At 38.7% G+C, this 26,514-nt stretch overlaps 1 protein-coding gene across 9 annotated transcripts in view; it reads left to right on the top strand.

Annotated features, from left to right (window-relative positions):
* EYA1 (EYA transcriptional coactivator and phosphatase 1) overlaps positions 1–22,782 on the top strand; it is a 162,725-nt gene extending 139,943 nt beyond the window's left edge. For all 9 annotated transcript variants that reach the window (XM_082297865.1, XM_082297860.1, XM_082297858.1 and 6 more), the window contains 6 exons: positions 9,692–9,750; positions 9,944–10,104; positions 10,308–10,422; positions 10,726–10,847; positions 12,946–13,046; positions 20,595–22,782. In XM_082297865.1, the coding sequence (XP_082153991.1) occupies positions 9,692–9,750; positions 9,944–10,104; positions 10,308–10,422; positions 10,726–10,847; positions 12,946–13,046; positions 20,595–20,675 (639 nt within the window). In that variant the 3' untranslated portion in view covers positions 20,676–22,782. The remainder of the gene's footprint in view (positions 1–9,691; positions 9,751–9,943; positions 10,105–10,307; positions 10,423–10,725; positions 10,848–12,945; positions 13,047–20,594) is intronic.
* Positions 22,783–26,514: the final 3,732 nt, after the last annotated feature.

Raw genomic sequence — 26,514 nt, 5'->3', positions numbered from 1 at the left:
AGTATAATAGTTAAAGATGAGCTGAAAGTGAAATCAGCTCTTGGTGATTGTTGAATCATTCATGATTGTTTTTGCCAGGTGACCTTCATTTATCAATAAACAATGGACAGAAGCTCATATTCACACCTCTAGGTCTGGTTCTGCTGCTGTGAGAAATAGCTGCTTTCCTTGAGGCACGAATGTGATTTTGGCAGAGTTGGTCTGATTTGGCTGTGATTGGAGGATGGATCCTGGAAAGTCTTAGCAAACCTTTGGCTCTTCATTTCCTAGCTGATTAGCTAGATGTTGAATAAGAAACACCTGTAGTCACTTCTAAAAAAAAAAACAAAAACAAACAAAAACAAACAAACAAAAAAAAAACAAAACAAACAAACAAAAAAACCACCAAACATAGAAAGGACTGTAGAACATACTGAAAATAGATTTCTGGGCCATCAGACTCAAAAAAATAAACAATTACAGGAAAGACTGTTGAATAAGCCTTATTCCTGGTGAGATACAAGGGATGGTTTCAGGGAGAGGAAAGCTTCAAACAGAGCTGACTGAATTATTTTCTGCCCACCCCCAAATACCATAAGGATGGCAGCTGAACAAATCTTTGGTCACCCAGAGTGGAGTCATTGGGCGCCTACAGAGGAATATCTATTCAAAAATTGCTTTTCTCTTTTGGTTGAAGTAAGAGTTCATCTCCTCCCAATATTTGTGATGTCTGTAATGGGAACCTGCTGACCAGATAGTGGCTAGGGATGCTTTATGAGAAGCATGTGATTCAACTTCTGATAGTTCTTCATCAACAGAGAGTTCTGGGAAAGCCAAATGTGATTATTTCAAAACCTTTTAACAGCATTAAATTTACTTTTAGAGATATAAGCCTTATTTTTAAGGTACTGTAAGTTCTATGAAGAGTTGGCAAAGGCAAGTTCACTTTCTAAGGAACCTGTCTACAGTTGTGAACTCCCTTCCAGCAGGCATCACAGCAGTTCCCTTTGCTCATTCAGGCTGAGACACAAAGCCCATGTATTTGCATTTGATTTTCCACAGCAGCAATTCAGGAGCAGCTCAGTTGCAGTGCAGGAAGGAAGGGTAGGGAGGAAAGGAAACACGAATCACGGTACAGAGTTTTCTCTAATATGTGTGTGAGGGAATGACTGGAAATAGTTTCTCATCTATGTGAGATCATACTACTACCATGGGTGACTTGCAGAAAGTTCATGAAGTTCACTTCATGAATGTGGGACCAAATTACATCACACATGTAGCTGTAGGTAAACGAACAAAAATGCAAAACAAAGTCTTCATTCAGGCAGAACTGTGGCTTTGCTGGTGTGTGCAAAACACAGCTAAGAGCCTCAACCCATCTGAAATGCAAGATGCCTGGCTGTTGTGGAATGTGCTGCTGTAGTTCGTGAGTGTTAGAGCTACAAAGAATAACAAATACCTCCTTTGCTTACTTGAGAAGACCATTCCTATAGGCTTATGCAACTTATTAACCACTTAATTTCTTTCACATGGCAAATGACAAGTACCTTTCATGCTAGGTGCCACTAAAAATTGTAAATAGAGCCTATATGATTTCCTTTCTCAAGAGTACAACATGGATTGCACATGTACAGCTGAGCTGAAATACCCACAAGCCTACCATGCTCATAGCATCACTTTGTCACTTTATTTACCTTTCTGTTGCTTCTCCCTGAGTTGCCAGCTGGTGTTAAACCACCACAGGCTGTAAGGTGGCACAAAACCTCTTGTCTCTCTAGCTGGCACTCTCAGAGCTCTGACAAAGGATAGTTGTCCTCTGCTCTGGCTGGGCAAGGCAGTGATGGGTCAGCTCACTCCCTACTCCTGCCACTGAGCAGCAGCATAGGAGTCAACATCTGCCCTCTGCACCGCAGCACTGAGAGTGGGAAAGAAAAGGAAAGAGAAAATTCAAAGTGTTGTGAAAAGGTTTTCAGGCTGTCGATAGAAGAAAATGTTTTTGCTGTCCGTCCTGGCAAGGTTAGCAGAGAGAATTTTAAATCCTGGCTTTGTCTCATAGCAGACAATTACAAAGATGGGAGACTTGCTCACTCAAATCATTGTAGGTTTCATTTTAAACATATGCATTTGGAGATTATCAACACCACCAAGGCCCTGCAAGTTTAAATGAATTGGTTGTGTGGAACTGAAAGACACAGCTTAGATCATCTTGTAAAAATTTCCACATGAATCCCTTATTTCCTGAGAAATGAGACATTATTTTAAGGCTTTTGTGGAAAAAGCTTTCTTTTCATACATTTAATTTTTAGATTCTTTAAAATTTAAATATATTTTAACAATCTTTTGTGTATAGTTTCAACAAAATGTATATGTTCCTAGAAGTATACTTTCAAGTTAATGTGTTGGGAATAATTCATTAGATTCTGATGAGATTCATGGCTTTTTTTACTTCTTAAAATACCTTCATATTTTATTTTCACTGTCTTTCATTAATCATAGGATTTTTTTCTCTTTACGAAAGTGTATATTAGCAAATAATAGGAATCATGTCGTAAAGAGAATATTTAAACACATGTGAAGTGCTGACCTTTAAAAATACAGTTAATTTGACACTTTGAACTTAGCACTGTTCTCTCCAGGAGTGACACAGACTCATTATGCAGATACACTTGAGTTTTATTTAGCCATTTCTATATATTGGTAAAACTCTTTCTTTGACATCCACCCTCTTCCCTTCACTTTTCCTGCAAAATATACAGAAATAGAAAAACAAATTATTTCGTCAGATTTGGAGCAAGAATTGATTGTTAGAGAGGCATTCTAAAACACTTCTCTGAGTAAATTGATATACTACAGAACTAGAATAATTTTATGTTTTATCTTGTCTGGACAACTGGAATGTAACCAGTGTATTCAGAACAATAGGAATTGTCTCTGAACTGAAATCTGAACAAATTTACACCCTGTAGCAGGCAAGAAAGCTCTGGGGTTTAGAGGACTGCACTTTCTGTGATTGTCCTGAGTTCTGCTGACCCTCTGCTAGAGATACGATTTAACTTTTTGGTCTTCCTTTTCAACAGAAAGATTTCAGTGTATGGAGTAATACATACAGAGACAACATGAGTTCTTGAAATATCTGCTTCATGAAACTTATGAAGTAAAGAAAACTAGCAAAATAGTTTTCATTTGCTGTGGGAATGTAGCTGGCACACTGCTTTCTACTTCTTTAGGTCATGTTTTATTTTAAATTGGATTCTTCCACTTACAAGGTGTAGTTGAAATGAAAATGTAAACCTTGGTTTTAGCATAGCTACTTCAATAAACACAAGTTGCAGAATAAGATCTGTTGATTTATTTTGGAATAAACACTGTTTACTTTAGGAGTATCATATTTGATCCAAATGCATTTGTTGATGTGAGCAAGCAAAGTAGGATTTTAATCACTTTTTCTATTAGAAAAGAACGGCCTACATTGTGTGTTATAAGAGGATTACGTGTTTGGTGCAGAGGAGTACTTTAAAGTCATTGGCTGTGAAAAATAGTTAGTAAATAATTTCAGTTCATAGTCCTCAGTGTTTATAACAGCTAATAGGTTATATTGATAATATTTTTGTTGTTGTTCTGGTGTTCTATTTTAACAATAAAAGATAGGATTTGGGAGGGGGGGTTGGTAGCATTTTTATGGGCTTTTTTTACATTATAAGCTTCTCTTTATAGTCTTAAGTTTAAAAAGGGAGCATTTTGAAAGCCTTCACAGCCCAATTTAATTCCTTGACTGTTCATACACAAATTGTCAGACAGAATGAAGTGGATTTCAAGAACTCTCTTTGTTCTTAATATCCTGTGCCTGACCCACAGGTAATCTGCACCTTTTTTCTTCAGCGCTGAATAATTGTGGTGGGAAAGAAGAGAAAATGTTAGGGTCACAAAGTGCAGGCTAGACAGAGATGACAGGTCCTGCCAATTGAGTGCCAGTGTTGAGAACCTGCGAACTGCAGTCCCTGCTCTTTCACATGGATTTGTGCTGTGCGTTAACAGGCGCTGCACGATGATGGGTTAGGAAGTTCAGCACTTCAGCCTTTGTTGCCTCAGCTTGAAAGGAAGTGCAGAGGGTTTTTTATATTTAGCAAGCACAGAAGTACAGTAGAGGAACATTAGGCACAGGTCATAATATATATATACACATATATATATATAAATGCACAGAGGATATAGATGTGCTGCTGTTCAATTTTCTAACCTGTACATACCAGAGATTTTATCCTAGCCAAGTAAAAGCCAGAGGTTTACTTCTAAAGCTTAAAGAATGCTTGTAAATAGTGTTGGGATCCTTGTTATTTGTCTAAAATTAGAACAGAAACTGGTTGAAGCAATCTGCTTCTCATTTTGCTGGAAGGTGGTCAGAACTATGAGTAAAAAAAACTAGAAATCAGCAGTTTGGGGGGGTGGTGGTAAATGGTCGTTCACAAACTAGCTTTGGAATATGTAATTGTTGCCTGGAAAAAAAAAAAATGCTGACAATCTGTAACTCTGTGATTCCCAAAGAAGCAGGTTGTGATGGCTAATAGGAATGATGAGTATTTGTGGAGCAGATAATAGTCTTAAAGCGTATATACAGCTGAAAGGGTATATATCTTATTCCTGGAAAAGACGTAAACAGAAGTACTTCTGTCCTAAAAAGCTGCATTAAAAACACAGCAGTGTATGCTTGGGGATTTTTTTTTCTATTTTTTTCGGATACATCACATTTATAAAGGATTGCATCTTTAACTTGTTTTGCTAGATCTGTTCTCACATGTACATGACCAAATTTCTCTACTGTTCAGTAGGGAAAATGAAGCAGTGGATATAATTGCATAATGACAGATATGAGAGGAACAGAGAATCCCAGCAATCATTTCCTGTGAGTTGGCCAGCTTCCAGGATGTCTCAATGGGCCCGCTGATGTAAAGGCAAAATGAAAATAGCACTTTCTGAAGGGTGGTTGTTGGTTGGGGTTTTTTTTCCTCTCTCATTTGACTTTGCAGACTAAGGTATTGAAACAATTAGTTGGCAGTGTGGTGTTAGTTTTCTCACAGTAAATTAAGAAGATCAACCAAATGTGGAAATACATTTTAGCTATAATCAGCAGACTTGAAACTGTAATGCTTCGGCATCCTCTGAGGTTATGTTGATATTATTCACGTTATTCCCCTTTATAATGTGCAGACTTGTCCGGAGTTACCTTATGTCAGTGTTTATTCAAAGACAGCAGAATTATTAGTTTTATTTTTGTTAGTTTTGTAACACAGAAATGTAGAGGATCAGCATGCTAGCTGTTGCGTCACGCCACTTGGCATGTAGTATTGGCACAGATAAGAGAACTCTTATAACAGCCTTAATGTCTTTTTTTATTATTATTATTAATTTTCCTACAGTAAATTGAGTAGTGAACCGTATTTTACATAATTATGGCAGAAGTACACAACTTGACGGGTGGTAGTGAGGGAGCAAAGTAATATAAATATTTGCAGAACATTTCTGCCATAAGTTAATGCTTTGCATATGAATCTTTATAAAGATCCTAAGTTAGTTTAAAGGAATGATTCCAGAGGACTACATAGGTCCAGGCATTTTAAGAGCTGTGAATGATGACTGCAGAGCATCTCTGGGAGTGTTTAGCTCGTCATACAAAAACAGAAAAGAGAAGGAAGAAAACTTAGCAGGAAGAAGGTAACAAATGCTCTGGGAATGGAGGAGGGAGAAGACAAAAGCTTTCCATGTACAAATCTTAGGCTAGACTCCCCTAGTCATTCATTTTTGATTGCTGTTTATCTTTGGCTTGCTGCATTTCACTGGAGACATTCACTTAGCTAATGATTGCAACAGCTTTAAGTTGCTCCTGCAAGCACATATCTGCTGCTGCTTCAGGACCCACAGCAGAGCTGATGGAAGGGAATGGAGAAACAAGTCTCAGTTATTCCATGCAACATCTGTTGGTTTAATTGGGCTGCTGCAGGAGATTCAAGCTAAGCTACCAGTTGTGGCACAGAAAGGTCTGAGGGGCACAAACACATGAATCCATGCAAGCTAGCTGCGTGAAAGAGCAAAAAAGGACAGCATGGGCAGTAACTTCTTAAGCTACTATCCATAGATTTGCCAATTTACACATGCTGACAACTCCCATTTTTCATGAAAATATTATCTCTAAATGATACCAAGTGCATTTTGCTTTCCAGGGATTGATCCGAAGGTGCAGAGCTGCATCTCAGCCTGTCTGACTGAAATACAAATCTTTAGTACAAACAGGTTATCACTTGTAGTTTCTCTTGAAGTTTTCAAACTGACATTGCAAGGTCAACGTCTTTAGGAGCAAAACACAGCTAGCTGCATTAGTTTATATGTAAGCCACAGGATATTTTGCTCCTTACTTGCCAATTCAGCCTATTTTAAAAGAGAATCCCACAATTTTAATTTTCTGCTTTGGACTTGACTGCTAAACTGATTCTGTCATAATAAAATACATCTGCATAAATAACAGTGTTTCTACAGGGACTTTCAGTATTAGTTTCAGATATCACTTTGCCAGAGAAATTAGGGGAAGAATTCTAGTACTGTATTTCCTATGAAAATTTCACAAAAGCATCAAATACATTTGTGAAAGTTTGAAATCATAAGCCTGCAAACAAACTTTTTTTTTCTGAATGGCCATTTGGCCTATAGTAAGTCAGCTTCCCTCACAGAAGCCTTTCTGAGAAGTACTTGAGGATTTTAGCATCTATGTATATATATACCACATTTTAGAGTCTATGTGTTCTTGTTGGAAGGGCATACTTTATTTTTTGGGCAGTGTTGTACCGTACCCCTGATTATGCATATTGAGCTGATGGCTGTTTTAAGTTGTTGACTCTGTGTGTGCTTGCTTATATCTAATCAGAGGACTGAGCAGTACCTCAGGTATCTCACAAACAGAATGCTACACACAAACCAAGCAGGTGAAAACAAATACAAGGGGTTCTGATGGAAGGATGGACCAGATCAATGAATGATGGGCAGGTAACTGGCTTCTTTGAAGAATAACTCCTAAATAACTTCCCTGCTAAAACAGCAATTGCTAAATGAGTGTTTTTCCTTACCATGTTCAGGGGTCAAAAAATGCAGCCATCACTCATTAGCCCAAAGTCCAAGTCAGCTAGACAGCGTGAAAAAATACCTGGCACTCAAAGCTCGCATTTAGCCTCAAAGATGTGCCCTGCCATTCAAAAGGAACAAAACAGTCGTGCACTGTTTGTGACCTCCCTTTAGCTCTAATGTAGTGTCAATCACAGTGGGCTTTAATCCTTTCCAAATTATAGCATGTATCTCTTGTGCTTTGTTCCCCTCCTGTCTTTTTCCTTCTTGTATTCCTGACAAAAGAAGACATTATCTCTCTCTTATTATATTCTGAAATTTGTGGTGCTTGTGACATTTTCTTCATTTTTCTTCCTTTCTTGACACTGTTTCTGTACCTTTGCCCCACCAATCTTTAGTCTCTGATTTGTTTTCTGGGTTCTTCTCTCCAAAATACCTCTTTATTTTGATGCCACAATTTCTATTTCTAATGTATCACTGCAGTTCTCACTTTCTACCTACCAAGCAGGTGGTTAGACAGAAGGTGAGAATGTCTGTCATGTCCCAAGGGTTGTGATGGTCCCAAGATCTTGCACTGTGAATTAAAGTTCCAAGTCCCCAGGTTCTGTCTAACTGTGGTATCTAAGATGTAGTAGTCTCATTTTTCCTGCCTCTATCTTTTCTCTGAGTTGAATTTGGAAATTTTTTGCATTATTCCTTCCTTCATCTGCTCAGAGATGATTTTGTACTCCTTCCTTTAGTTTTGTGGTTACTGAAAGAATAATTTCTTTTTCACAGATTCCTATTTTGGGTTCTCTTCTCCAGCAGCTTGTTGCAGTTGCCATTCATAGTTTCTAAGCTGGGGAAGGAGAAATCACTGAGCACTGTAAGAGTAACTAGAGTGGGAGGCTAATGAATTCAGGAGGGTGTCTCTTCTTTGGCTTACACTCAGCTGATATTTGAATTGTTAATGTGGCATGCATTTGGATGGACATTTGCTTTCAGCTTTAAACAGAAAAATAGTAAAAAATTATATGAGTTTGATAACTTGCTGAAGAAGCTTCTGGCTCTTTTTTCAGCCAAGTTGATTTTCAAAGCCTGGCAACATATGCTCACGTTTGCAGTTTCTGCTGTGTCTGTACATCTAATGCATTTTGTCTGCTTGAGGAGGAAATTCACTGTATGGTGGTTAAATATGAGCAAATGTAGTATTGTCTCTCCTGTGCTGGTTGTCACTCCTACCACTGTCTCTAGCACAAATTGCCTATGCATAAGATATAGAAGAGTAAGCATTACAGTAAGAATATGTTGTACAAGTGCAAAAGACCACGCCTTGTTCTTCAAAACATTTCAAGTTTCTGAGACATTTTTCGTAAATGAATGTTTTTAAAAATCTAGAATCCACAGCCACCATGTGAGACCACATAGGCTTCTTCAGCTTTTTTCTTATCTGAGGTTGTTGACCTCAGGAGAGGAGGAGAAGGTTACAGGGTCAAAGTCTTTTCCTCCTTGGAGCTTGCTGCTTGCTGGGAGAGGGTTGGCTGGAAAATAGATGTTTTAGAAAAAGGGTTGAGGGTCATGATTTTAATTCTGTTAGGGAACAGCTGGTTTGAGTTTCTTTCCACTTCTATCTTCCCTCCCTTCCTCACAAATCCATGGAGAGAGAAAAATTTGTTCAGAGGAAAGCAACACAAAAATAAAGGATTGCAGCATTTTCATCTTTAAAATAGATCATATTTGTTATAAGACTTCACATTAAGAGAGAGAAGAGGAAATTAGTAAAATAATTAAAATCCATTATTGTTACAAACATTGAATTGATATTGATCTAGAGTGTCAGAGGCTTATTTGTTTTCCTGCCAACAGTTAAAATGTTAATAGTAATGTTTTGATGGGGGCTTTTTGTGGATAAACAACATGCATTGCGATTTTTAATTTAGTGATGGACAAAGCTAATTTTTAAAGCATTGTGTTAGTTTGCAGACAAGCTGCTGAAGAAAGATGGTTTGATTTGGGTATTTCTGTTCAGATTTTCTTCATCTTGGCATGCTGCTTTCATGCACTAAGACCAAAGAGAGAGAAGGAAACTCACAACTCTCAAATGAATGGCAAACTAGGAACAGATTTTTCATCTGCACTCCTCTGAAACACTGGCCTCAGGCTGTGTTGGTGTGTGGCTCAACAGCAATCAGAGGTCATAATTTCATTGGCGGTTAGCATCAGGTTTAATTTTTCTAATATGTTACATTTACCAAAATGTCTGGTTTTAGTTACACTTATGCACTGACTGAATCAGCTTTGAGCAGCATGATGTTTTAAGGTACCTGAAAGGCTACAAGAACGTTTATGGAACACATATGCTAATTGTTTTTAACCACTTTCCTTTCTAAACATAAAAACGTGTTTTTGGAAAGCTATTTAACAGTAGTAGCTAATGATGGTGTGCATTTATTATAAGAAATGAGCACAAGGAATAGGTAAAATAGTTGTTTTAGCAAGACTGCCATCTACTGATTTCCACAATTAAAAATATCCCTGATGACTAGATGGTTTATAGATTTTTTTATAGCTGTGCTTTCAAGATTTGCAAAACCAGGAAAAGTATAAAATCTTTCTGTCACCTTAGGAATGCGACCAGGTTCACATTGATGACGTGTCTTCAGACGACAACGGTCAAGATTTAAGGTACAAGAGAACTCCTTAAGATAAAAAGTTGCTTTGCCACTTCCTTCCTGGGCAAGTGATGGGCTGCTGGGATGCTCAGAGTAGCCTGCTCTCTTTTAACTATCTCCTGTGCAGCCCAGCCAGGTGAGTAGCTGGTGGTTCAATGTAGCCTGTTGCCTTTTATTCATCTGTGGGGTTTTTTATGTCTGCCTAGCACATATAATTTCGGAACAGACGGCTTTCCCGCGGCTGCCACCAGCGCCAATCTGTGCCTGGCGACCGGCGTGCGCGGAGGAGTGGACTGGATGCGGAAACTGGCCTTCCGCTACAGACGAGTAAAAGAGATATACAACACCTACAAAAACAATGTTGGAGGCAAGTGGCTCTGGAGTTATCTAACAAACACACATTAGAGGTTGTCAATGGGAAGAACTGGTTTCTACTTTTTTTAACATAGCAGTGCTTAGCGATCTGTTTAGTTTGCAGTGTGTGGAAAATTGTCTGAGTTAGTGAAAGCAAAGGAAAATGACACAGCGCTACTTAATACCAGTGCAGACATGCCCTTGTCTACTCCACAGGTCTCCTTGGTCCAGCAAAAAGAGAGGCTTGGTTACAACTAAGAGCAGAAATTGAAGCTTTGACAGATTCTTGGTTAACACTTGCACTGAAAGCACTCACCCTCATTCATTCGAGGTGAGTACTAAGAGTATGAAGGAAGCTCTAGGGTGTCTGATGATATCTGGAAGAGGCTGTCTGGTCTGATAGGCAAAATGCTGAACCTGGAGGACCTTATCCTCATTCCTTATTCTGGTCTGACCATGCCACACCTTGCTCATCTGTAAGGTGGCAAAAAAAGAGATGTTCTTTTTAAGTGGCAATAATAATAATATTGAGGGGTTCTGATGGGAGGGATAAGGTTTTCCTTCTATTGTTTTGTTTTGGTTTTTTTCTGTTTTGCTTTGTTAAAAAAGGATATATGCATTTTCTCTTCCATAGGACAAACTGTGTGAACATTCTTGTAACAACTACTCAGCTAATTCCAGCTCTGGCAAAAGTCTTGTTGTATGGACTAGGGGTTGTATTTCCCATAGAGAATATTTACAGTGCAACTAAAATAGGTGAGCTATTTTTATCATGCTGTGATACATTTAAATCTGTATTTCTAAAAAAAAAAAAAGGTATAGTAGCCTATATTTAATTCTAACATGCTTTCACAGTGGTAAATACAGAGATTAGTAACACCTGATCTTCATGAAACATTGCTAAAGCATCCTAAAAGTGCTTTTCAAATGTGTCATGATCCAGCAGAGAAAGCTTTGTATAGATCTATTAACAGTGGTGCAGTCTCTGTTAGGAAGAAATGTAGTTGCCTTTTTTCCATCATTTCTTGAAACTGTGGGGCTGTGTAGGAGTCTCCCTGGAGTAGCTGTAGGAGAAATTCTGTAAAGGTAAGCCCTGGCTCCATTTGTTTTCATGGGCTCTGGAGCAAATTTTGGTAAACAATTTACCAGAAGCAAGAATGTTTTGCTGCAGAATGTAATTATTAAGTTTCTTCATACTGACTGTAATAAGCTTCAGCCAGGCAAATGTTTATTTCTGTTTTCTGGTTCAGTATAAAAGATGTTATTCTGAGTATGCAGAAGTACCCCAGACCAGATGGCAACGGTGTTTGTAGTTTTTAATGTGATTATGACATATCTGTTCTTTCTCAGATTCCCTCAAAATTGTGGGCTACACAAAAACATTTTTCATGTGTTCTTAAGTATCTATAATACAGCAAGCTCAAATGGTCAAGAAAAAATTGTGGTTTTTTTTTTTTTAAACAAGACCAAACAAAAATTTGTTCAGAGTTTTACAGAGAAATTTGAAAGCATTACCATAAAAGATTTAAAGCTGTTTCCTGGATATTAAAGTTACAGTGCCCTCTGTAAAAACTGTATAGTAAATTATAACATTGAAATATAATAATTTAAATACACATTTTAATGAAAACATTTTAATAAATGTTCACTTGTGACTTCACATACATGGGATAGAAGGATGTTTTTGGAAAAATGTGTTCTGTCGCTGACTGTCACAGGAAACCATGAGATTTTCATAAATGCTGTTTCAACTTAGTGTTGGAGGTTTCTTATGCCTGGCACTACTGTTAAAGGGTATCATTAAGTAGTTTGGCTTCTCTAATGGCTAGAAAACTTCATTTAATTTCCAGCTTACTTTTTCTTGTGCTTTTATTGTTCTTTAGCTGAAATAACTATTTTAAAAACCACAATTTTTCCCATCTATTGCTGTAGACACACAGGTTAGCATGTCCCATGGCCAGACTAAAGTAACCTTTCAGAAGGGAGACATTTGAGAAAACTCAACTCTAAGCATTTGCTTTCTTTCTGGCTTCTCAATACCAGTACCTGAAGCTTCCCAGTATGAGTACAAATTGAAAGAGAGGAAATTTAAGTTAGCTATTAGGAAGAAATTATTTACTGTGAGGGTGGCAAGACACTGAAACAGGTTGCCCAGGGAGGCTGTGGATGCCCCAGCCCTGGCATTGTTCAAGGACAGATTGGGTAAGGCCTTGGATAGCCTGTTTTAGTGGGAGGTGTCCTGGCACATGCCAGGGTGAGTTGGGACTAGATGATCTTTAAGGTCCCTTCCATCCCTTAACATTTTTGTGATTCAGTGGTACTTGTGCATAGGGCTGGAGCACTGAGATCATTTCCCTATGTGTGTGCAGGGAAGGAATGACCCATGTTAATGGATCCCAGTGCAGGATCAAGGACATGGCCCATGTATTAGATTATAGGCATTTAAATCTAAATCTTTTGGGTGACCTTCTAAGTCAGGGTACTACTGTTTTAGGAGCTGTGATTAATCTTGTCACAGATTTTGGAGAAAAAGCTAGAATTTCAACTCAGATTCAATCAATTAACTCAGGCTACTGGTCATAAACAAATGGTAGATAATTCTCCTGGTATGGAAATTCCCCTCAAAACCTGTGCCATATTAGGGAATGAGACAAGATAGGTGATATTGTGGACCTCTAGTATGCTATATCTGTGCTGCAATCGGCCTTGATACACCGTCCTGAGGGACAGACTCTTCTCTCCCTGTAGCTCTACTTAAGAATTCCAAGGGATGGGGAGATCCAGGATAAAAAGTTATTTATTTGATGTCATCCCATCACCACCTACCCTGAATAGTCTGATCTTTTTCTTTCAGGAAAGGAAAGTTGTTTTGAACGAATAATTCAAAGATTTGGAAGAAAAGTAGTGTATGTTGTTATAGGGGATGGTGTCGAAGAAGAACAAGGTGCAAAAAAGGTAATGACCTTCTTTCGGTGAGGGTTGGTTTCAAGAGTCTGACAAATTGTCTTCTCTTCAACATGGGACAGCATACATTGACATTTAGGTTGGATATCTTCACCTTATGAAGTTTGTGTTGACCATATCCAGTAGAAAGCTGGGTAAGACTATAGATAATGATTTGCCCTGCTGCTCTCCAAAAGACACGTTAAACTATTTATGTTTGATGTATTTCAAAAAGGGACCAGAAAATGGACCTTGGCTTTTGTGCCAAGAACTAATAGTTCTGTTTTCCTTGGCAACTGAAAATACCACATAGGATGTTATGAATGTAAGCAAAATATGGTGATTCTTACCGATCAAAGGCAGTATGCTGTTTGCCTGTATGAAATACATATATGTCACACCTTGAAAAGACATGTAGGACTGGAGTAGGTATACAGGAATTTCCAATTTCTTGTGTGTCCATAATTTGGATTCTGCATTCAGGCAACAACCTGTGGCTTGGCCTGCATTCATAACCTCAGATAACTGAACAGTGGATACTATTTGACTGTCTATTATTTTTTGCTTTCCACTGAGAAGGGAATAATTCACTTTTTTTTTTCAATGTGAATTAAGCCGCATAAAAAGTAACACTTCCCACTCACAAATAATAGGCATTATTTCTAGCCTTGCTATTCTACCCAAGATAGTCTACAGATACACACTCATTTCTTGGAGGAATGAGGCATAACACTGGCTATTTGAATAATAGGAGAAAGAGCAGGAAAATGGACGTTTCTGTTCTTGCTTCCTTTCACAGATAAATTGCTTTTACACAGCTGCTTTTTTACCACAAAACTCTCTGTGATATTTCTATCTCTTTCCACTGTGACTTTCTAAATTGGAGAAGTGAAACTAATTAGTCCACATGGTGTTTTAACAACCATTGACTGGTTTTGCTTCATGAAATCTGGGTTTTGTGCTCCTGAAGGCTTGCGGGTGGGTTCCCGGCTTGTCCCAGCACTTCGCAGACTCTCAGTTTCATATATCCCGTTGGCAGACTGAAACTGGGAGCAGTTTGCTCCTTTCTCCTTCAGAAATGCCTTTCATCTTTGCAGAGAAATGTTTTCCCGCTGCAAATGATTACATTTTAAAAGCTGTATTTAAGATCGGGGGGAAAAAATTCCTTCTCTTTGTTCCTTTTCTGTTGCTCGGTGAAATAGTGTTGTATATGATAATGGCAGGAGTAGTCCTTTTGGTAACATTATCTATTTCAATGCTTTTTTTCAACAGGAAACATGATTCAGAAAAGCATAAGAAAAAGCCTTTCCAGTCACTAAGAGGAGTAGCAGTATAGAAAGTTCCTTTGTGCAATTACTTCTGTGTATTCTTTCTTGGTGGAAGGAATTTTCAGGTTGAAAGCATGTTAGATGCTCTGGATTAAATTATCTGCTGCAGCATTGCCAGAGAAATCAATAAGTAGATCAGCAGTCCTGCCTTTCTGCATAAACTATCAATCTGATTTAGAAAATGCTTCTGTGATTGTTGTCCTGCTTCTTACTACATCAAATAAGAAATCAACATTTCACACTGTGAAAGCAGGATTTGCGTCTTTAGTTTTGTCCTTCACATTCTGCAAGAGCAGAAACCACACAGTGCCTTTTGCAGTATGAGGAGCTGCTGCCAACTCTGATGATGTCTTAACTGTTATCTACTCCTCAAGGTTTTTTTAGGGTTACTAGGAGGAGCAAGGGCGGGAATGCACCCTAGTGCATTCATGTTAAAGGCATGTGCCCTGTCTAAGGAATAAATTGTATTGCTGTATTAAAAAACAGAGAAAGCCTGGACCTTCTCTGGAGAGCACACAAACAAAACAGAAGCTTTACCTCCACTAAAGTACCCAAAGCATATCAATCCAAAGTGGCATAACCGTCCTGCAACGTACCACCCCATTATCATGCTTATCCCCTGAATCTTGGTAGCTGGTTCCTTCTTGCCTTCCTTCCTGTCAGCATGTCAGGTTTTGTGGTATTCTCAGAGAAGGGACAGGTCTTCTGTTACCCCTTTGCATAGCACTTTTCTGTAGGGGTTTGGCCTGTGGTGAAGCCATTAATATATGTGTGTTTCTTTACACTGCTTAAAGCATAAACAGTACATCCTTCTTTAGCTAGCACTTCATTGATTACATGTAAACAGTTATGAGTCTTTTCAAGTGAGCATATAAATTCAAGCCTATTTAATTCAAGAGATTTTTTTATTCTGTGTTCATTCAGTGAATAAAAAAAAGTTGAGCTTCCAGCTTTGGGGATAAGAAAGTTAAGTTTTACTATTAATAATAATGTACCAATCATTTATAAATTGCTTCATCATAAAACAAGATTTTCATTTATGTCCTTAATTCATGGAAAATCTTGAATCAATACAGCAGAAGGAAAAATAAAAAACACATTTAAAATCTTTTTATTATTGCCATTAGTATAAAAAGTCAATAATAAAATCTTTTTAATACCATTTAAAAGATCACTGCTTTACTGAGAAACATATTTAGGATAAACAGTTTGTTCATTAAATGCCTCTTTTGGTTGATGTAAGTAAACGTAATACACTGAAGAAACTGCACACCGTTACATTTCTGGTAGCTTCAGTCAAACTATGATATTGACACCTTTGTTTAGCTGTCACTTCCAGCAAAATATTTGGTGAGATAATTAAAATTCTCAAGATGTTTGCATTGTGGATTGAGAAATAATCGTACCCTTCTGGATCAGTGCAGCAACCAGCCGGCTTGGCTGTAACACCAGGGTTCACACAAAGGTTGCTACCTTCATATCAGCTTCCCCAGGAAAAGAGGCAGAGGAGGGCAGAGAGCAACCGGTGTGAAAGACCAAAGGGTGCTCGGGAGCTGCTGGCACCAGTGCCGGTGCCATGTGGGTCAGAGCCGCCGCCTCCGAGTGCCACTGCGGTGACACTGCTATTCTCAGTATAAGTTTCTGCGGGTTTCTGCCAGAGACTCCATTGTCTCAGCATTTTATTTTGCTTTGCTTTGTTTTGTGTTTTGGGTTTGGAGGTTGTGTTTTGTTTTGTTTTGTTGTGTTTTGTTTAGTTTAGTTTTGTTTAGTTTAGTTTAGTTTAGTTTTGTTTTGTTTTGTCTTGTTTGAGTCCATCTTTTGCCTTTGCTTTTGGGGACATATTTGGGAAATAAGACAGAAAAACCCCAACTCCTGAATTTTTCTGCTTAGGAGAATTTTCCAAAGGATTTCTAGTTTGTGAGAAGAGACAAAAGCTCTCTGCATTGAGGAGCTGGATTTTACATCAGGTGATTCGGGAGAGCCTGGGCAAATGGGCTTCTCCCTTTGTCTCCAAAATGGTCGTGCTGCCTTGGAGGGAAATCATGAGGAAAAATCATAAATCTTTATGGAGCAATAAATAGAATATAAATGGGTATCCAATATGCCACTGCTTTTAAGCTCACAGTCACACTGTGCTGGTCAGGTTTGGGGTAGGAAGTAAAGACGGCCGCTTAGCAGATCTGGCAGGAATGCAACAAAAATACCGTGAAAGATGACAAAAACTGATGAGTTTTCTATTCAAATCCATCACAAATCTCAGGAGGAAGTTTTTTGTATAAATATGTATTCATTTAAGGGAGGGAGGATAGAGGGTAGTCCGCACTTTTTGTTGTTGCTATCAAAAAATGGATTTGTTTTGCATGTGTATTAATTGAAACACTCTATTTTGTGGAGTAAAATAGCTGAAGTTTTGTATTTTTAGTAGGTACATGCTGAAAATAAAATTACTTCTCTTTCAGAAATAAAATAGCTTAATATTTTAGGTTATTTAATAATTAATTATTAGGCTTAATAAATTGGTAGTTTCATTTTTTTATGCTTTTTATATCAAAACCAAATTCAAAATTTTGCCACCATATTTAGTTTCAACATGTTATAAAAATCAAATCATTTAAAAATTCATAGATGTTTTATTACAAAGTATCATCTACCAAAAAATTCATGTTTTTTAAAAGACAGAATCTCCATATTTACTTGGAAGATGTTGAAACAGTACACTTAGAGTTTCATTAGATACTAATGCATCCAGTTTCACCACCTATTTATTAGTGGTTAGCATTTGTCATCCACTCTCCCGCAGCAACACATGCGAGATTAGCATTTCTTGCTTTGCTCAGAATAGAAGTGTTCTGCATGACATGTGTGCTAAGTGTTGGCAGGGATGGCTTTTTGAAGGCAATATTTAGTACATATATATACCAAGGATCTCTTGCCCAGTCATTTGGTAAGAGAAGATATACTTCCGTCTCATGGGCGTGTTCCCGCTTTTGGCATGGCTAAGTAGACGTGAATAAACAGTGTATGTTAATACAGGAATAGTATATAAGGTTATGTATGATAATTTTGTTATTTTAAAGGTTTTAGTTTCATACAATCATTTATTATCTTAGGGTGAAAATTAATGTACATGCCTCATGAAAACACATGCATATATGAACACATGTGTGAGACTCTATATATTCACACAAACATATAGATATATATAGATCTGTATCAGGATTGTTTCCCCTTCTCACAGCTCTGAAGGCTGTACTGTAGGATCAGACTGATAGAAATCTGAACTGGCCACATTCAGCCATGCCCAGGGCGTCAGTGCAGATTCCAGCCCCATGCAGCCACCACGTTCCTGGCGTGCTTTATTTCTTGGGAGTGTGCAGCTATGCTTTTGACCTGCATGCAGGAGAACTGAGAATAATTATGATACTGAGATTTACACAACCTCTTTTTTTTTCATGAGACTCTCTAGTATCATTCCACACTTCATTCCCGTAACTACATGAAGTAAATATAGGTATAATCCTTTCACAGACAGACATAAATAAAGCAGAAGATACTTTACTGAATTTGAAATAGAAAGATATAGTCAAAATAATGACTGCTTACAGTTTTGGTTTAAAATCTGACCATGAACAGCTGACCCATAAACAGGGTAATCCAAAACTCGATATTGCACATGGGCATCTAGCAAGAGGGGCTGTAATTTGATTTAGCAGAAGCTAAACCTTCTGTTAAATCATTCAGAGTCTTTAACTGCTCTATCTGCCTGGTGTGTGTACGCTCTGTGATGCTGAGGTTGTTACTAGGGAAGCAGTATAAAGCTGGAGCTGCATGAGGTGGGAGGTGGAAGCCAAGAATTTATTCCTATAGTTCTCCCTATTCATTGGTTTGCTGCATGACCTTGGAGGGCATCCATGTCATTGGCTTCTGCAGAGACACTTTGCACAGGCAGGTGTCCACCAAACTCTTCGCCACACCACATAATAGGTGTGCTATTTACACCTCCCTGACCCAGTGGCTAAGGCAGAGCTGCTGCCAAGCTGGCTGAGAGGAGGAGCAGGGAGCTATGGCTGGTTGTCAGGGAGAGCATCTGTGTCCTACCTGACAGGGGTTTGAGAAGGAAGAGGGAAGCTGCAACCTCACAAGAAAAGGAGGCAGCAATGCCGAGCATCGCTGACCTGTGCAGTCATCTGGCAAACACAGCATGGACCTGCTGCAAGCACGAACCTGTGTCCCTTTGTCCTTGATGTAGTACCCCTGCCAGATATTACAAATTCTGCCAGAAAGATCTTGCAGCCTGAGTTAGAGATAGGTGCACAGAAGCTTTTGCCAAGTCCAGAGAATGGCATGACTAGTAATTCTTATTTCATGTTGCCCTTGCTGGTTCATTTCCTGGACATGGTGCAAGAAGTTCATCTTTAGGAAATCTGTGAGTTGGAAAGCAGCAGTGTCTGGCCTGACAGAGCACAGAGGGTAAGCTGCCTGTAAAATGTAATAAGGAAGACACTGAGACGTGGAGTTGTAACTGAGTGAGCTAACTACATCTGCTTTCTACTGCTGGTGGAGCATAGAGACAGTACAGTGTAAGTCCAGATTGAAGATGCAGAAAAAAAAAGGTGTTGTAGTGTTTAACATTTCCTTTTTAAGCAAAGGATCTATCTATAAAAGTGTTTTGGAAATATCATAAGCACGTTTTCCAAAAACACCTCAATTGTCTCTGAATTTTGTTTGTTTTGTTCTCTCCATTGTCAGCCATCGCTCATGAATTTATCTTCAAGTTGAGATTCAGTCAGCTGTTTCTCAAGGCTTTGTAACACTCTGGAGCAAAGCAAAGCAGAACAGAAACTGTTACAGTGGTGTTTTCTTGGGGTTCATTTTGTTTTCTTCCTGAAGAAATTCCTTTGCTCTAGAAGCTAGGCATACTCTGAATGTGGGCAGGTGTTGATGCATCCATATTGCATCTTCATTCAGCCCAGGAGTGTCATACCAAAGAAGATGTGACAGGCTCTGTGCTAAGGTGTTTGCCTCCTGAGACAGGTATAAAAATTACGGTAAACATGCAGCTGGAAACAGTGAGTTTAACATTTTTTTCAAAACTTTTCTCTAACTTAAAATTTGAGAAGACCAGAATGAAAAAAGGAGATCAGAATAAAAGTGACAGAGGAGATGGAGTTTTGCCATTGGAATTAGGAATTTGCTCAGAAGCTGCCAAAGTAGGATGATGAAAGCCTCTTTGAGAAGTCATAGATAAAATGCTTGGGGAACTTAGAAGCTAATGTGATAATAAATTGCTTGTGGTTTGCCTCCTAAAGATGCCGGGACAGAAACTGACCCAATGAAAAGGTGACCACGGCCATGTTTGCCTCCAGAATACTGTTGAATTGAAACTATTTTCCCATGGAATTTATGGAATGATTTCCTGACAAAAGCTAATGGCTATTTTTTTTTTAATTTACGCAAAAGTTCTTGTTGACATTATAATCCCCTGTTTCAAGTATAAAGATAGTTCTTAATCAGATTTTTACCCTTCATGAATGAGGTAATCTGTGCTTTTTCCTGGGATTTGTGTTTTTGGTTTATTCAGGTTCTTTGCAAAAGTATCTGTGCTCCAGACAGATTTTGTTACAACTAATAGGAAAAAAATATGTATTCATTTTAATGTCCCATATGGAAAAGATGTTTTAAGATCAGTATTAGCAATGACCAATGTTACACAAGTCACTGGGATAAAATTCTTTTCAAAGTGATGTGAGCAACACATGAGTTATTCTGAATCACCATTTCTGTTTTTAACTCATCTGCCAGGCGTAGTTTTACAAGGAGCAAATAAATTTTGATAGTAAACAACACTTTCTCTATTTTCTTTCTGTTCCCTTCCTCAGGTCACCCACATGCTTCATGTAAATGTTATTTGTCTTATTTTTTTCCAGAAGTAATATTTTCTTCTACAAGTTCTGAAATCTGTTTTTCATATAAAGAGATTAGAAGTCCCTCCCTTCCTTATGATCTCCTGATGTGTTTGCTGTAGTTCCTATTGTAAATAGATTTGCTCTTATTGAAAATTTATGCTCAGAGGGTGGGTCAGAGAAACCAGACATAAACATGAAGGACTCAAGGTTTTCAGAGCTCTTTTTCTCTCCCCCAAGTGTTCTCTCATCCCTGTGAAAGACAAAGGGTGGGTCTAAATACCAGAATGCTTGGGGTTATTTTTACATGTTGTCTGTGCTGTTCACAGCATGCTATGCCATTTTGGAGGATCTCGAGCCACTCTGACCTTATGGCCCTTCACCATGCCTTGGAACTGGAGTACTTGTAGCAGCTTAGCAGCACTTTCAAACCTCAGAGCCTCCTTCTGCCCGTGGATGAGATGCCTGTGTCTTGTGTCAGCATTGGACTACAGAACTTTATGATTTCAACATGTTGACGTACAGCTGCAATTGGTCTTAACCCTTGCCCTTTCAGTAAACGGAGGAGCATGTCTTTTTCTTCAGAACAGCTGTTGGCTCCGGTACTGCGAGTCCAATGAAAATAAGCCATGCGAGTCTTTGAACAACTCATCTTTACCATATTTGCTACCAAAAAGAAATAGAGAAGGAAAAAGAAAATGAAAAGGAAAAAAAAAAAAAAAAAAAAAAGAAAAGGAAATAAGAGGTTCATACCTGTGAAGAAAAGAAAAAGGACCTGCAAATGCTTTTTAGTTTTTAGCCTCTTCAATGTGACACACGCCGTTTCTTCAACACAGCAAACTTGATTGCACAATGAAGACTGAGATTTTACAAAATACCAGTGGAGTAATTTTCTTATAAAGAAGGTTTACTTTTTGGTTTCTCATACCCAGGGTACTCTGTACATCTTTACTTATTTATGAACAGACTATATTTTGACATCATATAACTGAGGATATGTATAATAGGATTAAAGGCTATTATAAGCCTTTGCCTTATGGTACAGCAACTACTTTTGATTTAAGCACATTACAGAGTAGTTTAAAATATGTCTAATTTAAACTAATAGGTACATCACTGAGACAATCATGTACAGGAAGAATTTTTTGTGTAAATTTGTAATAATGAATGATTCTTTTACATATTGTTAAGGTAAATGCTATTGAAAGATAGTAATGCCTTGTGGTGAAGAATGAGGCCACGTGTGCACAAATTTGTGCAGTGCCTTATCAATGTGTTGGATATAAATATGTAGATAATGGATTTTTTTTAGATAAATTTGTCAAGACCAAAAGCATGGATGTCAAGTGTCAATAGGAATTGGTTTGTTCTCAGCTGTTTCTCTGCCATTTTCTTCTCTCACCCACTGATAATGAAAAGATTGATTTCTTGTGTCCCCCCCAGTCAAAGCAAATACAGATAAAATACAAGCGAAGAGGAGGCCTTTATTGTCTTTTTGTTTCCTCTTTTAAAGTTAACATATTAACCCTTTCTTAGAGTATTAAAAAATTAATTAGGAGAGTCATTCCATAAAGAAATAGAGAAAGAACACAAATATATTTTAAGAGGTAACTTAAACTGGAACCTTGGTATTGAATAGCTTTTGTCTCATCCAAAAATGAAGGAAACTATCATCACTAATATTTTTAGAAATTAGAAATGAGAATATTTTGGAGAAATTAAACAAGAATGCTCATATACATTTAAGTTTTTTAATCCTCTTCCACCAGGAGTCAGATTTTCCTAAGATATAACATCCATTGCCGGCAATGGAAATGCTGAAATGGTTATCACCAAGGAGTTAAAATTTGCTTTTGTCTGTGCTCACTTAAAGGACAAAACTAAACTGTGTCTTTCTGTGACTTGTAACTTTTCTGATCTTGAAGTCTGTGAGCTACTTGGTTAAATAAACAGTTAGTCTGACTTTTTGGCTTGAATTGTACCAATTCCCTTTGCCCAGTTAAATATCTTATTAAAAAGAAGCCTCACCTTTCGTTAATTTTCTGGCTTTTCTTCTTTTCTTTTTTTTAAAAACCACCAGCCTTGAAACAGCTACCTGCAAAGCTACAGAGCACCAATGTAGCTACAAATCAGCACCCTTCTCTATTAGAGGAATCATATTGCTGCTAGAATAAAATGTTTGTGGATTGCTTTAGTACCAACAGAGAGGTTTTGATCTTACCAAGACTTGCACATGTGCTTTGCTTTACCCAGTATGAGTGCTGCCACTCATGCAGTACTCACATACATCATAAAGCACATTGTGGGTAGTTTTTAGAATGGAGACTATAATTAGCCTTTTTTTCCTCAAACAAAGTAGACAGTGATGGGGGGAGGAATTGGTTGTCTTTTTTTTATTTTTCTTTGGCTCTTTTCAATTTTTAGTCACTCGCTGACTGAAAAAAATAACAAAGTTTATCTGGGCCTTATTGTACAAAAAGTGTGTTGTGTCCACAATCGTGTACAGAATTTTTCTTCATTAATTTTGTTTTAAATTAATAAAATTGATTTGTGAACATATTAAACAATTGTCTTGTATGCAAGTCTGTGATAGTTCTGCCCTCTGGGTTGGGAATGAGGAGACATCTCTCATTTCTTTGTTGTTCCAAGCCAGAGACGTTTTTCACCTTCTTGTGCCCAGCTGAGATGTTAAATAGGTTAAAGAATACTTGCATCTAGTTTACAGAAGGCTCAGTTAGATGAGCAGCAGTGTTTTTTCTTAGCAGCAGCAGCTAGAGATGGTCAGTGCAGAATAAGGCCCTGGTGTCCTGGAAATGTGTCTCTAAGTGACTCACAGAAGCAAATGCCTGAACTTCAGGTGCCATGGTGCCTCTGCCATCCAAAGCAATCCATGTGCTGAATGCATGAGTCCACCATTCAGACCTCTCACTCAAGGCTACAAGAAGTCTCCCATGCTCTGAGGTTCTACAGACCTGAACATCTGGGAATTCAGGACTGGTATTTAACTTTTCCAAGCTTGGAGCAGGGCTGCCCTTTAAATTGGGAAGAGTGGCAGTGAACACCCTTTAATAGCAGATGCTTTGTTATACACGCATGGTCTGGTGAGGATCTCTTTTTGCTTCTCTGCCCATCAGTGAGAGCCTTGACTGCCAGGTGGTTATCACACACACTCACTTTCTGGTCTAGTGAGACTTAAACAGAAGCAAAACCAAGACCAGTTAAGGACCTCCTTCTACGTAATTGGCACCACCATGGAAGTTGCATGCTCAGAGTTGACTTATATGTTTTCAGCACAGCACCAATGATGCTGGAAATTAGTCCAATGAAGTAAGCACTTAAATCTCCCCTGAAGTCAGTGTCTTTCTTTCCAAGATTCTCAATAATCAGAAAAATAATTCTTTTTTAAGGAGCATCATATGAAGACCCTTCTTAAATCAAAATCTTGTAAGAAAGAGAGGAGTCCTATAGAGTGAAGGAGTTCATGTAGGCAGCTCATAAACTTGGGGTCCACTTTTTAAAACATGTCAGTACCACTTGAAGTTTCCATTTCTTAGATGCTCACTGATAAAAATGTTCAGCTGTAATGGTTTTCATTCTAAGAATAACACACATGTAACTTTGAGGTAGTGCCAAGAAAGTGAAATTAAATATAGTAATTATTATTATTTATGTCTTTCATGACTGGAATGCATGCTCAGTGAGTGGTACCTTTGTCTCAAAAATGCTTGCAATGCAAGCCAATAAAATACTGTTAGAAATTCTTTTTTGCCTTTTCCTTCAGTTTTCTGCTTCTCTCAGTGTTGAATTCTGCCCTGCAACATGAGTAGAGGATGGATATCAAGAGACATGTTTCTTTGTGTCATATGCCAAGAGAGAGGCAGAGTCCTGTCCTAATCTTCCTGTTCTTTGTCAATGGCAAGGCTGCACAGCTGCCACTTTTGCCATTCTCTGTTTAGCCAGGGACTGGCTCTACCAAAACTGTCCAGCTCTCTTGTGCAGGCAAAGGGCTAGAAGAAAATGGGAAAATCCAGGGGGCAACAGTCATCTTCCAGGCTGGAAAATAAAAAAAAATAGGGAAGACGTATGAAGGTTACAAGGCTGCAACTGCAAAGAGAGTCTGTAGGAAACTGGGGAGGGCCACTGCGTGGAGCACCCAGTACTCCTAGATGGCCTTCTAGCAGCTACTCAGCATTGTGCCCAGGAATGTGATGGGACAAGGGTCTGGTGAGAGGTCCCACAGTCTCTTGGCTACCCTATCCCACCAACTTCATGGTGTGGATGGCAACTCAGTATGGGCCTTCAGGCGATGATGGTGTAAATCAAGGTGGGGGCTGGTTGCCATCCCTCTTCTGGCTCCTCCTGAAACTTTTGCCCTGTCTCCATTACCTCTGTACAGCTGGGATGCACCTTCATGTGGCAGAAAGGACACAGCAAAGATGGAAATCTCTGGGGTACATGTCCTGAATTCCCTCCACAGCCTATTAACTGTGTGAACTTCTCTGTAATATATGTATGCATATATATACACATACATATATATACACATACATATATGGCTAGATATACAAATATGGATAGACGTATTTGTTGCCAAGCTTAGTTATGACAGCAAAATTAAAATGGTCTATCACTGAACCTGTTGTCTAAGTGACTTCAAGCAAACGGTTTGCAATAGAAAATGCCCCTTACTCTCATTCTCCAGCACAGATATGAAAGATAAGTAAAGCTCTTATATTTGACTACTCAAATCATCCATCTTTGTAACTGTCCGCATTTCAGTTTGTGTGAGTATAAATAAACTTTCATGTTCCAGGGATTTTTTTTTGTTGTTGTTCTTTACTAATATTCTATATTGCCATTTCTGGTTTTTAAGTGGCTGTTTGTTCCTGCTAATGATATTAGAAGAACAGCAGAAGAAAAACAAAACTTTTGGATTGACCTAAAGGAAAACGCAGATGTGCTAGCTCTCATGGAAGCCAGATTATGTTGCCAGCTAACGTGGAAGTCAGATATAGGCACAAGTATGTTATTAGCAATCTGCCTTTCCCATCACTTCCCCAGCGCTGAAAATGTTTTTGCTGGGAAGAGGTACTTGTGGCTTGGGTTTTATTTCTCACCCTCACTTTGAAATGTTTTGCTCTCTACTGCTTCCTGAAGGGCTGGCCTTTGACGCTGTGCTATTTCCAGTCTTATGCTCAGGTGCTTTGTTTTCTAAAGTGGGAGTTGAATCATTTTCAAAGGAAGCCCCAGTCTGCTTCATTTTCTTCATTGCCAAGTCATGTCAAATTTGACGTGGAAGTGAAGTGAGATCTAGATACCACATTAAGCCGAGTAGCTGAGACTGCAGTGATGGACGATAGAATGCAGAGAAGGTGAAAAGTAGTTAGAAAGAAAAAGACAAAACATAAATTGATTTGAAAAATGTAGCATAATAAATCTAGGAGAATATAATGCAAAGCAAGGAGTGAGGAAGATTGCTGACTTGTCCAGAATGGAGAAAATTATGTTTAGGAAGGCAAATTAATTTCTTGACTCTGCCACAGAATAACCCAGGCATGTTGTTAGGACTCAAGCTCAGCAAAGCTAAGTGTCACTGTGGCTGGCCACCAGCAGGACATCCAGGGCTTCAGCTGGTCGTGCATGTCTCCATGGAGAGAGCTGGAAGCCTCAGTGAGGAGCTGCTGAAGCCAGCTACTGGCACCAGAAGTATGCACAAAATCCTGCCCTTACCAGGAGCTTAGGGACCACATCTTGCCCCCAATTGATGGCTGGAATCCCTTTCCTGTGCAGGACTGGAGGCTGCCCATGCTGAGGAACAAGGCAGGAGGTGCCCGTGTCCTGTGTCGCTCCTGCTATTCACCCTCCCTGCAGAAGCTTAGTGATTAGTGACCGCTCGCATGGGATACAGGTGACTTTAAGCCAAGTCTGTTTTCAACCCTACTCAGAGCTATGTGGGAGGCTGCCTGCTGCTAATGCTCCTGGAGAGCCAGACGAGTTCCGTGGGAGCGGAAGAAAAGAGAAGTTCAAATACGCAAGGTCTCAGTGAAGAACGCAAGGATGATGTTTGCAGAGCAAAAACACTTTGCCTCTCTATAGCTGATTAATGCAAAGTAGCTGGCACATAAATCAGGGCTCATGCCTCTGAGGCATGTGATCACACCGCTGAATCCAGTGGTGCCCTTAGCTCTCCTCAGAAAAATCCACTGGGTGGACTGAATACCTGTTTTCCTACCTCTTGTGGTTTCAGTA

This window comes from Coloeus monedula, assembly GCF_965178545.1.
Source record: "Coloeus monedula genome assembly, chromosome: 1".
In the NCBI taxonomy this organism is placed as follows: Eukaryota; Metazoa; Chordata; class Aves; order Passeriformes; family Corvidae; genus Coloeus; species Coloeus monedula.
The sequence above is the reverse complement of the archived record's forward strand: the minus strand, read 5'-3'. Positions and strand labels throughout refer to the sequence as shown.